The following is a 14,219-nucleotide window of genomic DNA, read 5'->3' on the forward strand; positions in this document are numbered from 1 at the left end:
AATAGTGTTATTTTTTTTGCACGGTTTTTGAAATTTTGAACTGAAAACTTTTTTTGCACGGTACGCATCCCCCGTGCAAAAACAGAATCGGGTGTATGCTTGTGCCTGTTACATAAAAGGTTAGACCTTAAGAAGGAACTAGAGCGATTAAGCCTTCTCCAAACCCCAAGCAACCGAGTCCGCAGAACTCCTTGGCCGTCGTTCCGATTCCGAAGGACAGCAAAGCCGCGTGGACTAATAGAGTACCGGAATAGAGACAGCCGAGACCGGAAAAGTGCTCCAGATCGCGCTGGCCAAGAAAAGCCAAGCTTGCCGAGGTCTTTGTCCTGGCAGCCCACATGTTGCCCACTCTAGCAGTAACAGGGCTTCCCAATTTTTTGAACTTTTTAATGAGAGTTATCATTAACAGTAAATCAGTCCTTCAAGCATCTTCGAAGCATCCTCTCCATGTTTTTTGTTTGATATATATGGATTTGGAAATAAATCACATTATTGTTACTTCATCAGGGATGAGCTACCAACCAATGTTCATAATTTTGATTTTATAATTGATAAAATTGTTGTGGAGCATTCATATGTATTAGGAAAAATTTATTTTTGTCACACTTTTCGAGACAAAAATATGAATCTTTGAACTATTTATTGTGTTAAGTCAACCCTCCATGAGTCGACATTTGAAGGAACATCGGCCTAAGGATATATCGAGCTAACAAACACAGACCTTTTAAAACCCTATTTTTTCTATATTCATAGTTTTCCTACCGATTCAGTATTCTTACTGGTTCTTAAATTAGGCCATGGATATGATCACAGGCTTGAAATCCAATAAGTTGATGCTTTGGTAATACTGCGTAGCAAATTTACTTACAGCAAGTGCAATCGAGCACTGTTTGGAAATGATTACAAACCTGATAACGCTTTCATAATTTATATTGCTAATGAATTATTTTGGGTACATAAGTATGCGCATAATTTATTAATTTTTCTATTGTTTCATGTTAAGGAGATGTATAAAAATCACAATGTCTTTCACGGAAATATCTCATTTATCGATTTTTCATGAACAGGCTTTCTAATCGCTGGCGCTAGCTAGAAGAAGATTTCTCTAAAGGATGATATTTCGTTTGTTCCATCAATAATCATCTTACAATATTGAGCAAACTTGTAGCGATAAAATTACGAATAAAAATACATTTTTATCATTACTAAGGTGTTTATAAACGTCATCTGATAGTGAGCAAAACTAGTTGATTGAGCTATTTTATGTTTACATGTTTTTCTCACAAACCTTAATTCGCTTCGTAAAATTGACCGATTCAACTTAGATTTTGATAATACGAATTGTACACGAATCATACAATTTTCGCGGAGTAAAAAAAGAGCCTTGATCATTCAATTTGCGCTTTTCGTGCAACATTATTATAGAGAGATGTGTTGTTAAACTTTTAATAAAATGTTTATGAATTTTCATAATTTTATTTTTTATGTGATAGGTAAGTTAAGTCAATGCTGTTCAAGTTTTTAATTGATTCCATTTTTTTGAAAGCCAATGATTTGATTTAGATCACTGGAAAAAAAAATATTTTAATTTGAACTGGTTAGAAGTGAAGGCAGTTTCATAAATACATTTGTGATAAACTCTTTTTTAATCTATACAAAAAGTTCCGTTACCATGATAGCTATTATTGATTATCAACGGAATTAATAAATGATCTTGTTTGTCTATCTCTATTAATTATTTAGAAGTCTCTGACAAAACCTACTCAAATCTCTAAAATAAACTTTTTTCAATGTCTTCCTGAATCTTGTTGAACATTTCTGGATATTGAAAAACAAAAGGAGTAATCAAAGTAATGAAGAGTAATTAGTAATATAAAAAGCTGTGTGATTATTGAAAACAACTACAATTGAAGTTGTTGAACCTCATTTATATGAATTATTGAAATACATTGGAAAATGTTGGAAAGTTGAACATTTTTATCAAAAAACAAAATTGTTGAGAAAAGTTCCACTTTGAATTGAATGTTTAGGGGTTCTAAGATAATTCCATTTCCGGACAATTGTATAAAACAAACAGTAAAACCAGTTTTCAATTAAGTACATTCGCAGAACAATTTTATTTTATTTTTTAGGATCTTAAAACACTTGAATTGCAATTTTAGAACAACTATTTCATCCGTTTATCCAGGTTCTCTCACATAACTAAGTGTTTATCCTCATGATTAATTGAGTAGGGGGAGATCCCCCAGTGCCGGACAGCACCCAATACCGGACAAAGCCGAAACATTGAGAAATCATGGTCCAATCAAGATGGTGTATTAGTAGAAAAGAAAGCTTTTATGTAGACTAATGATTGCGTAGAATAACACATCCTTGAAATATGCATGCCTTTTTAAAAAAGTAGAAAAGTTTGAAAATCTTTTAAAAATTGACGTATCCACTTAATTTTGAGCCAATTATTTTGAATATGAAAAAATACTTTGGATCCCACAAGCATGATCGAACGTAATCCTAATTTGATAGTATGAATGTATTTTGTACCTTAATTGAACTAAATATGGACAAATTACAATTTTGGTTAAGCACCTCCTGTCCCTCAGTTTCGGACTGCTTGATTTGTTATATGATATCTTTGTAATTATTGCATCAGTGTCTCAGAATACTTTCATTTTGCATGGGTTCCGTCGATCATGGTATCAAATATACAATAAAATTAAGAATAATGAACATTCAGAACAACATCGTAAAATGTGCTATTTTTCATCATATATGAAAGAGGTTTTGGATAGGCATCTTGCAAACTAAGAAATACTCAAATTATTCTTGTAAATGTAGCAAATGCATTGAATTGGTAATTATAAACTATTCCTATAGTGTACACATTCGATGATGTTCAAATTTTCAGAATTCAAGGCATTTCCAGATCTTGTCCGGTATTGGGTGCTACCTTTCGAGATCGATCAATTTGGTACTAAAACTCATCATCAAAATGCAATATCAAAATTCATATTTATATTTTCAAATTTATTTTTGTACACTATAAAAATGATAATATTTATCATAGATGGGTAACACGAGCCCATAAAATCCATATTTTTCGAATTATGAATTTAGTGGCTTAAGTGTCCGGTACTGGGGGATCTCCCCCTATTTGTTAAAATATATGTTGTGCCTTATATTTTTAAAACCCCTTGGATTGTAAATGAGCATTGTAGAAGATTTCGATAGGTCGTTAAAAAATTAGGATCTCAAGCTTTGACTAAGGGGCGTGCAAATTAAAATGCCAAGAGGTCAAGCTACGGCTTTAGTTAGAGACATGGGAATACAGTCCAATCTCCATAAGTCCATATCTGAAGGGACCATCGACTCATTGAAATATCGAGTCATGGAACAGGAATGCATTGGAATGCAGTTTGTTGGGACCAGTAACCAGAAATTTTGGTTTTAGTATGGTTCCATGAATCAATATCGAGTAATGGAAAATTAACTGTTGGAAATGTTGGAGATGGAACTGTTAACTGAACATTTATATAGATGTTATAATCGTCAAAATCTCAATCGCTGAACTGAAAAGTAATTTTGTTAAATTTAACCTTATCTTTGGTAAACAGAAAAAGAAATTCAGATGCAAAAATTTTGGAAATTTGCTTTTGTTCAGTTTTGATTTTTTTTTTCAATTGAAATATGGGTTATGGATTCGGGCATGATTTCCTGACAAAAATCTCATAATTTTCAACGAAAATTATATTTTACAGTACAAAAATGTTTGAAATTAAAGCTTTATTGAAAAATTACAAAGTAAATGGAAAGCAAAATAAAAAAAAATGAAATGAGAAGTAAATGATACAAATAAAAATTTTCCATTTATGTCACCACCCTCCTCAAAAAGTTAAAAATGTTAAAGAGATGAATGTTTTTTTCGTTCGACTCTATAAGGTTTATTGGGTTGTTCATTTTTTCTGAAAAATAAAAATGATTGCAAAACGAATCTATTTCCAGGAGTTCTTATTTTTTTTTGTATTGAAATAATTGAATCCCCCTAGGGATTTTTATGATATTATAAGAAGGTTTTGAAAAGTCGTTGAAGCATTACCACATGGATCTCAAAATTTGACTGAGAGGCGTGCAAAACTAAACGCCTAGAGGTCAATCTACGGGGACATGGATATGTCTTGTGGAACAGTTTAGTATTTCTAAAGATATTTCACATATAAATGGCCGAAATCTCAAACGCTGAGCTTACCAAGTATCCCATGTTTTACTAATAAAAATATATTCTCCAGGCCTAAGCTCTAATAAATGAAAATAATTAGGAAAATGAAAGACTTTCTAAAGATAAACATTATAAATTCATCACCAAAAAAAAGTGATTCTAATAAGGTTGACACAAACAGTAGTTTTTTGTCACCACCCGCCTTAAAAGTTGAAAAAAATGAAGGAACCCGTGGAACTATCGCAAGGACATCCTAACATTAACATATTTTTCAATAAAATTTGCAATTAATATTTTAGAAACTAACTTTTCTTGTGTTCTAGTGTTAGTTTCTATTTTTTCCAGTGTTAGTTTCTATTTTTTTCTTGCATCATCCTGAATTAAAAGATAAAATAGATTCGTTAATATTCCAAGGATAAGGTGTGTCTTTTATTTGTGTGTTGTTCCCAAACATAAAATACTTTTTTTCTGCAGTATCTAAATATTCAATTTAACTCACAGAATTTAAAAAAGTGTATATCACTTAAAATTAAAATAAAAATCGCATGAATTCCACCACTTTTATTTTTGAAAACTATGCTACCGCCTTTGCCAGTGCTGCATCGTATATATTTTTTTCACAAATTGAATCAATCGTATTAAATTGAATAATTTCAACCTGTTTTGATGTATGCACAACTTTTTCTAATTAGAAATATTAAATAATTCTTGTTAAAATTTTCCATATTTTCATCGTTTACAAATCAAGTAAAATTTTAACCAATTTCATTTTGAACTAACACAAATACTACCAAATGTAAAATTGAATGTCTGCCACTGAACTGCAAGCGTTTTCCATTTTTTGCTTAGCAAAAAATAGCATATCATATGAAACCTACGCTAGTTAGCTGTTATTAAAACATAAACAATCAAAACATTGTTTATCCGCCTAATTTTTAACTCTTCTTGGGAGGTCTCGTTCAATTTTAATAGTTTATCACTACAAAATAATTTAAATAGCCTCTGTTGTATGATTTGAGTTAAATCAATCATATAAGTAAAAAACACGGTGTTTAAAACAATGGAAATTAGTCACACCAAGAAATACAAGTAAAATTCTAAATTTCACACAAACTTACTGATTTGATCATACCTTAACATGTACAGCAAGAATAATTTTCAATTTATGTTTAAGTATGCATGATTGAGATGTATTGAATATTTGTCACAAGCAGACGGTAAAGTGTAAGGCGCTGAATAATTAGAAAGAAATATTGATATAAATCGAAAAAAAAACATCACAACCCCAAATATATAATTTTAGCAAATGCCAAATTGCTATTCTTTATAAAATAACAATCAATTATTAAGCAATATTGACATTTTTGTTTTCAAGGTGCACCATCAATCAGTAATTAATTAGAAACAACATTTTTGTACTTCAGTTACCAACCTGAAAGCTGGCAGATTCAGGATTTAAAATATGAATACATTAATCCCTGTTCGAAACATTTTCGCCAAACATTACTAAAAATTCAATTCCTTCAATGGTCCATTCAACAAGAGTTTACAATGAATTTCATAACATTTTTTTGATAGATTTTTGAAACATTTCTCAGGTTAAAACCAAATTTGTTTCTGTTATGAGATGAATATTTATCACAGCCATTGATATTCTGCTTATTCAATATTTAAATATATAGATATGAAACTTTGAATTCATGTTTTGAAATTTTAACACGAAAACACTTTGAACAGTTTTTCCTCCGAACAAAACTAAAGTTGACGTTCGTATTTGTTATGAACAACAAAGAACTTTTTGAAAATTTTTGAATTAAAAAAATCACGTTCTTCTCCTTGTACATTACGATGAAAGAAATGCCTGCATTTGAATGAGGTTGAAGCTTGTTAACTTGACTTAATTTCCTAGTGCATATATCGAGAATGTTTTTATAATAACATCATTGATCACAATAATGTACACGTTTCATATGAAACGAATATGCTAAAAAATCACTTTGCGGCATCTAAAATTTCAAACTGTTTACATTCAACACTTCCGATTTCACCGCATCTCCATTCATAATTTCTCACTTTTCAATCACGTCTCTTCCAAAACAAAATCCAATAGGAATGCTTCTAATCTTATTTGTCCATCACGCACTTTCCGACCGAAACAAGCAGAAATAAAAATCCTTAACCACTAGTTACTCACCTCACTCGTTCCGAGTAGATTTCCACCTTGGTTTTCGGTGTCAAAGGCAACTTGGCCAGTGCTGCTGCCGTGGCCGCCACCGAGCATCCACTCAGTCCTAGGCCGCTGTGGACCGGTGAAATGCTTTGGCACTCGCTGCCTCCGCCGGAAGTCGTAGAACTGGCCGGAGGAGTGCTGGAACCATTGCTAGACGACGATAGCGAATTGGTCCGTTGTCGACCGGCACCGTGTCCGTGTCCCGTGGCGTGACCGTTTCCACCGCTGGTATTCAACATTAGTGAGGTAGCAAAGTGATCGGCTAGTTTGAGGGTGTTCAACAGAGCGGATGCTGAGTTGGTTCCGCCGGTTCCGGCATTGGGACTATTGGAGGAGCTGCTCGAATGGCTCGAAGGACTGGTAGAGATGGCCAGGGTCGGTTTCTGATTCTGTCTGTTCTTCTTTTTCTTCTTCTTTGCGGATTCGTCATCCAGTCGGGACTGGAACAGTGAGGTTGGTGGGATCCAGTCCAGATCCTTGCGGAGATGACCACGTCCGCACTTGCAGGAGCAAGCTTTGAACACCAAGTCGTAGCCTTTCTTGGTCCACAGGTTCTGCTGCCGTTGCTTATCGGACCAAGACCGAGCTCGGCCAATCGATTTGAGGTAGTTGAGGACACCTTCTTCCCAATGGTCGAAGCACTCGCGATGCATGTACTGACCAGCGGTGCAATTGTCGTTGTTGCAGATAACGCGAACGCAATCTCTTAGATCTTCCAAGTTGATGGAACCGTAATCGACCGGGGAAGATTTGAAGCAGTCCCCAATGGGGACGCAACAGCGAGTCATGTGGGCACCTTCGCTGCCGGACCCGTCTATTGACTGGGAGCTCTCGAATCCGTGGTCGGAATCGCCACCAAGAGTCCCAAACAGGTCCGTCGCCGGGCCTACGGTTCCTCGTCGAGGCGCCATTAGGAGCAGCGGGTGATACGAGTGTAACGCTAAGGTATCTATTTTCGCGGCTGGGGAGGCCCCTAAGTTGGGGACACTCGATAACTCAGTTAAAAAGGGGAGATGAAAAGTAAAACTGATAAATCACGATTTTCTACACGCACTCACTTCCTATAGTTCAGTGGTGATAATCGTCACGGTTCATCACTGCTCTTTTACTGTGAGTTTCTATCTTTCTTCAAGCACTGCCTCACACCTTTCGAGATCAAAAATGTTCTGGTTTTTATTGTCAGTTACTTGCACAAACTTCGGAATTACTATTCTTCATCCTGCTGTTTCGATATCACGGATCAAAAACATCCTTTCGTAGTTCAAGTACACTTGCCCTAGTTTTTTCTCCTATTTCGGAATTCGATTCTCACATCCACGAACCGAGAAAAAAAATCCTGCAAAAGCAGCTAATATTCTCCAGCACTCTCGCTATTTTCGTGCCCTCTTCTGGTGGGACTTGCTTTCGTCTTCGTTCGTCGTTGACGTTTGCTACACAGCGCAGAGGAGATCCCTGAGAGCTCACGAACACACAGCACAAAACGATAGGAAAACGTGAAAAATCGTTATCACTGAGGTGTCGCACTTTGGCATTTGTTTTTCTTCACTTTTCTTTCTTGTCATCGATTACAAAAATCCGGAGAATCTATTTTTAAGTTTTTCCCTATCGATGCAAAAATAGTTGCTTCGCTCACACAACGTCCGAAATATTCAAAGTTATTCTTGCACACTCTGGTTTACGGAAACAGGAACGAAAACACTACGCATAACTTCATTCACGACGACCGTGCGAAAACAAAAAGGAGCCCAAGTTTTCTTAGAACTTGGACAAAAGGCCTATTCATTGCGGCGCGGTTCGACGTCACGACGGGTTGTGGGTGCGAGGCACGGGTAGGCCTCGGTATCGCCAAAACGGATATATAGCTCTATGTTCAACACCGGAGGGAGGTTGGACCCAGACAGGCCTATTTTCACTTTCAGTTCTGCAACTTGCACGATTACTTGCGCTTGAAGAAGACTCTTGCTCTTTGCCTTGATACTCTCGCGCGCGCTCTTGCGCCAGCACACACTTCCTTCCTGCACAGCGCCACAAAACACACTGCCAAAAGCGAAACTCGACTCGAGCCTGTAGACTCCCTGCTATACGGTGCGATGCTAAAACCTTCTTCCTGACCGGCCTGAAAAGGGGAAGCGCGCGGATTTCCAGCAGGAGCAAGCAACGCGTACGGGTAAGCAACGGAAGGACGGCACGGTACGGCACTCTTCTTCCCTCAGTCCCTCAGCGGACGACACTCTCACTCACTCGACGCCCGTAGTCAGTGTCAAGTCTTCCACCACAGAGCAGCAGCACTCTCGCACTCGGCGATGCTGGATAGAGCTCTCACACGCGTGAACACGACGCAACCGATGAGGTTTCTTGATTCGTTTGAACGTTCCGTCGTCGGTGTAGTCGTCGCTCCTGCCCTAACTCTCATACACACGTTCCTCACGCTCGACGCTTCGAAGATGATGATGGTTGTTCTAGCTCGGTGAAAAGCGAAAACGTAACTAAACGCGCCGCGATCGATGCCTGTTGGGTATATAGGTATAGAGGATAGCCACGATACGTAGAGGCTGTTGGTTGTGGAGCGCTCTCGCTCTCGATGGTGCAGACGTTCTCAACCTTTGAGTGAACACTACAAATGTGTGTAACTAGTTGAAGTTTTATTTTTAAATACATCATTATACCTTAATTTCTTTTCACAACTTGTTATGTATACCACCTCTTATAGTGATCGTTAGTAGCACTCCATGTTTGGCCAGAACAATCGAATTTGTCACTAAGGTCATTGAATGCACTTACCTAACCATTCCTAATAGGCACGAATCGATAATTCAAAGTTTAAAAGTCAATAACGGTGCCGGCCTTGACCAATTCGGACATCGGGGAATGGAAGGAATGTTAGTTAGACAACCATTATTTCTTGAGACTGAATATACCTCTGCATCTCCACAGTTATCATGGAAAGGATTTTGTGTTAGTGGGATAAGATGGCATCCATGTAACATATAATCACGACTAACCGGATACGCGATATTATTCTAAAACGCATTGCATGCCGAACGAGTGTATTTTCGGTCCCATTGCAAGCGACTACTCCAAAGAAAGGAAGAGGAAATGATGTTGCATCTAAACTAGCTCACTGTAGACTGTATACCATTACATCTTCGCGAGTTCATGTGGGAGTATGGTATGGAAAGAAAGGCCATTTTTGGTGTAGAAGGTTTGCTTTGGTTAGCAGGCTGCTTAGGTATCAGACGTAAGGAAAAGCGTGACATGATGATGAAATGTTGGAAGCAAATGCAGCAAATTCCTTGCCCTTCGTGATTCTATCAAACACTATGAACTTATGTTAAATATATGTAGAGAAAAAAAAGTAAGGTACGAGGAAAGGCCTGGGATAAAGCCCATGACTTTCTGTTTTCAAAGTAGAAACGTAATGAACCACCGACTCCGTCAAAACAATACTAACACTCAAGTTGTAGAAAAAGTGTGAAAATTATTGAAAATTGTTTCAAACCATCTTGACGTCTTCGGTACGAAGACATCAAGAAGAATCAATCTTTTGATACGCAATCCCGCATGTAGTGCTTGGCAACTGCTGGCGCGTGTGAGAAGGCGCGAGTGCCGCCACCGCATCTGCCGGCGAGTGGAATGGGTGACCGCGTGTGAACGTTCGCTCCGTAGCTAGTCATCGGTGCTAAACGTCAATGCATACATAGCCGGCAGGTCGATTCACTCGATTCACTCGCGGACCGCGCACACAGCCACACACCCATGCTCGGTTTTACTGTAGTGAGCAGTGAGCTCCATCTACTACCACGAGCGACAACGGCAACCGGCATTGACACTGAATTCGGTGAGAGAGGGCACTGCACATGCCGGTTCTCTCTGTCTACTGCTCTTGATTTTCACTTCGGATTGCTGTGTAAAGGAAGCACTAATATTTTTTCCTGGATAATTTTCCGATCCGGCAAAAAAAGTTGGGTCGGTGGGTGGTGGTGGGCGACTGAGAGTTTTGCTTCCTTTTTCCGTGGTTGTAGGGAGTGTGGCTTCTGGAGAAAATTGCAGCTATTATTAGTGGTTGCAACTTTTTGAGGACGATGCAATTTTTTCGTTGTTTTTACGACCAACTATGTGTGCGGTAATTTAGAGCAGAGCTCACTTTAATTAAGTAGCATAAATTGTAACGCCATGTTGCACTTAATTGTTGTGAATCCATTCATTTACTGTTGTTTTTTTATATATCAAGCAGTGAAATTCCTATTTTTAACAGAAGCAATCGATATCACGTGTAATCAACATTTAAGGATTTAAGTTTTACTGATTTTAAAGACGACTATCTAGAAATATTGAGATTGTGATATTCCATTTAAACAATCTTGTTAAATAGTGTATTTAATAAAATAATCCAATAATTTATAAAATTTGACTTCTCAAAATTCCACTATAAGATATTTCATTTCATTGATTTCAAAGTTGCGCACTGTATAATCAATGAAGTATTTTACCTTCTAATACCTAGACGCTACTCGGGATCAGTAGCATCCTCAATGTGTAAGTACCGGTGCTCTCATTATTATAAGATATAACAACGGCGCCGGCTGCTTACAAATGCAGATCCATTTTGGGGATAGGAGGTAAATGTTGACGTATTACTTGCTTTATGAAAGCCTAGGAGTCCTCTGCCCTTACAAATGATTTTTAAAGAATGAACCCGAAGTGCATGGGCAAATTGTGTGAGTTTCGATTGTAAAATGTGATTGTAATGTATAAAATGTCATATTCTCATTGTATTATCCATAATTCTTTGTCCACATAATATTAGGTTATTATTAAAATGTAAAATACGCTGAGTAACATTTTCTACGTCAACGAATAAATAAAGTGCAGTTATGATAGCATTCTTCATGAAAATAATAGATTTTATTCAGAAAGAAACTAACAAAAGGTCCAGAAACACCAATAATACAATCAGCTCTTCTTAATTCGATATTTCATAACTTGATATCAAGTAGGAATACTGAACCTTTCATTTTCAGAGGTGAACCGACTTGAAAGTTGAAAACCTCTATAATAAAGATAAGAATAATAATAATAACCTTTCATTCATTTAGTTACCAAATATATTGTACGACATTCCAGAATGGGACAGAAGAACATCCCCAGAATGGGACATTCCCCAGAAACGTTTGTATTATTGTACAATGCTGTCATTATTTAAACTTTTTCAATTTATAAACTACGAAGGTGAGACAAGAAAACAAATTAAGATATCATTTGAATGCAGATATATCTTTCCCAAGTAATTTGTAAGAAGAAGAAGAAAGTGTTTTTTATTCAAAAATGAACAAAAAGTTGTTCATTGTACATATGGAAAATGGAAATTAGCGTTCGTTTAGGTCAGAGGAAAAAATATTCAAAGTTTTATTCTTTTTTCATATAAAAATTTCTAAGCAATGATTCAAAGTTAAATATATGTTCAAATGAATAATAATAAAAATTCTAATGGAAATATTATTCTCATAGCAAAACCTTTAAAAACGCTTTTAAATCAATCTCACGATTGATTGACAAATATTTTGTGCACAGTGAAGCTAAGAAGAATTCTAACACTGAACTTGAAATATGAATTTATTATATGTAAGGGACCAAAACGAAAAGAAGTGTAAGTGCCATTTTAATCGGTTTTGAAATGAACTAAGGATGTTCTAATGTTTCCAAGCGTTCTAACAATATTCTCAGGAGATTTTTCAGCTCAACAGGAAAAATGAGATAATTCTTAGAAGATTGGCTTGTTTTATTGACTCCCATACAATTTGTATAGAATGCAAAATGGTTGAAAAATTCACAATAGATTTTCACAAATAAGGTCATAGCATCAGAACAGACATTTCTCAAAAATTATCATTATTATTATTACTGATTATTTCCCAAGGAATTTCTTCAAGAATTTTTAAGGATACTTCAAGGATTCAACTAAATTTTTTTCAAAAAAACGACCACAGAAATAGAATTCCTTCAATTATTATTTCATCCATTTGAACTACCGTCGATGGGGGTGACAATGGGTCTAGGGGGTGAGATTGGGTCAAAACTGAAAAATATGTTTTGTGAAATATTTCAGCTAATAACGCTGATATTACTAAAATTAATCATTCAAATGTTAGGGAACATATTTTTGCACATAATTCAAAACAATAGTGGTTTTTGTTTACTACATCAATAAACTTGCATGTTGAAACTAGATAAATTTTACAACATTAAATTTCTCCTGTACAAAGTATCACGCATGTACTCTAGCCTCTATCGTTGTATTAGTAGAATGTTGAAAGTCTTTTCATTACACATCACAGGTATTTTCCGGAATCTGTTTGATTTTCCCACAAAAAAATAATTTTTTTCGGTATGATGTCTAAAACATTGAAAATGGGGGTGAGATTGGGTCAAGCAAGAACGATAGTAAATGAAATTCCAAGTCCACTTTTTTGACATTTTACGGTGCCGGGTGTTCTTTTTTTCCATTAAGATGTGTTTATTCTTTCCAAATACAGCATCTCTGAAACATCAAACAAGTCTACTTGAGTATTCCGTGCAATGAATAACAATATAACGCATTTAGACAATTTCTCAAACCAGCAACTGTGTTTCGTGCGCAGCAACATCGTAAATTTTTATCAAAAGGCTGTTTTTTTCTAAATTTGATTATTTATCAGCGTTTTCATATTATAGAAACATCTCACGGAAGTACAAATAAGTTGGATCGCTGAAATACTGGAGTTATGACGTCAACTTCTGCCTGAAATTTATTGATCGTGGAATGTCGCACCGAAATTTAACTATTTGCGAAGGTTTAAAATAATCACTGTTTCAGTACACCTTTGGGGAAACTGAATGGGCTTTATAGCAATTGGGATGAGACTTTGAAGACAATCTGAGGGAAAAACCAATAAAATTTATGTAAACTTGACGATAAATGTTGGGTTTACATATTTTTTCTCGAAGCTCTTCAATTTTCAGTATAATCTTTCTTTTAAGTGGGTTTATCATACTTGTGAAACATCTTAGATATCTTTTTGTCTTGTTTGCATCATTTTTTGTCAATATTTTTCAGTTGTGAATGGTTTTGAAATCATATTCTCAAAAACAAGTTATTTCAATTACAGTGACCCAATGTCACCCCCTCTATGGGGTGAGATTGGGTCATTTTTCATTCACTTGTGGTGCCGCTGTGAATAAATATTTGTCTTTAATGTTTTGAACAGTTGTTAATGTACCATCAAAGTACATACACACCAAATTTGAAGTTTATTGGAGTTAAATTGCGATAGTTATTCAAAAAATAAATCGCACATATCCCTTTTTGACCCATTGTCACCCCCAACGACGGTACTTCAAAAATTCTTCGAGAAATTTATTAAAAAAATAAACGAACTCCTCCAAGATTTTATCCAGTGATTCATCCATCGATTTCCCTGGGTCATTCTCTCGGATTCCCGGCCAAAACGTATTCTAAAATTTAATCAATAACTTCTCCATTAAATTCTAAGAATTTCCTTTAAAATTGTCTCTCAGGAATCATATAAGATTTCAACTGTGGATTTCTCAAAATATATTTTCAGCAATTGATTCAGAGATTCTATCTGAGATATATACATATATTGCTCCAGTAATTCTATCAAATTTTCTCAAGTGAGTATTAAAAGTTTTTTTTACGGAATTCTTCTAGAAATATTTTCAGGGAAATGCCAAGATTTTTTTTTCTGAAAAATAAATCCGTGAGGTATTTTAAAGAAA

The 14,219-nt window shown here is 35.8% G+C and overlaps 1 protein-coding gene across 1 annotated transcript in view; it reads right to left on the minus strand.

The window, feature by feature from the left end:
• The window catches only part of LOC5574069 (headcase protein), a 105,383-nt gene extending 96,458 nt beyond the window's left edge, over positions 1 to 8,925 (minus strand). The window contains exon 1 of the mRNA XM_021838585.1: positions 6,408 to 8,925. Coding sequence (XP_021694277.1) covers positions 6,408 to 7,354 — 947 coding nt within the window. The 5' untranslated portion in view covers positions 7,355 to 8,925. The remainder of the gene's footprint in view (positions 1 to 6,407) is intronic.
• Positions 8,926 to 14,219: the final 5,294 nt, after the last annotated feature.

This window comes from Aedes aegypti, chromosome 1 (assembly GCF_002204515.2).
Source record: "Aedes aegypti strain LVP_AGWG chromosome 1, AaegL5.0 Primary Assembly, whole genome shotgun sequence".
NCBI classification, from domain to species: domain Eukaryota; kingdom Metazoa; phylum Arthropoda; class Insecta; order Diptera; family Culicidae; genus Aedes; species Aedes aegypti.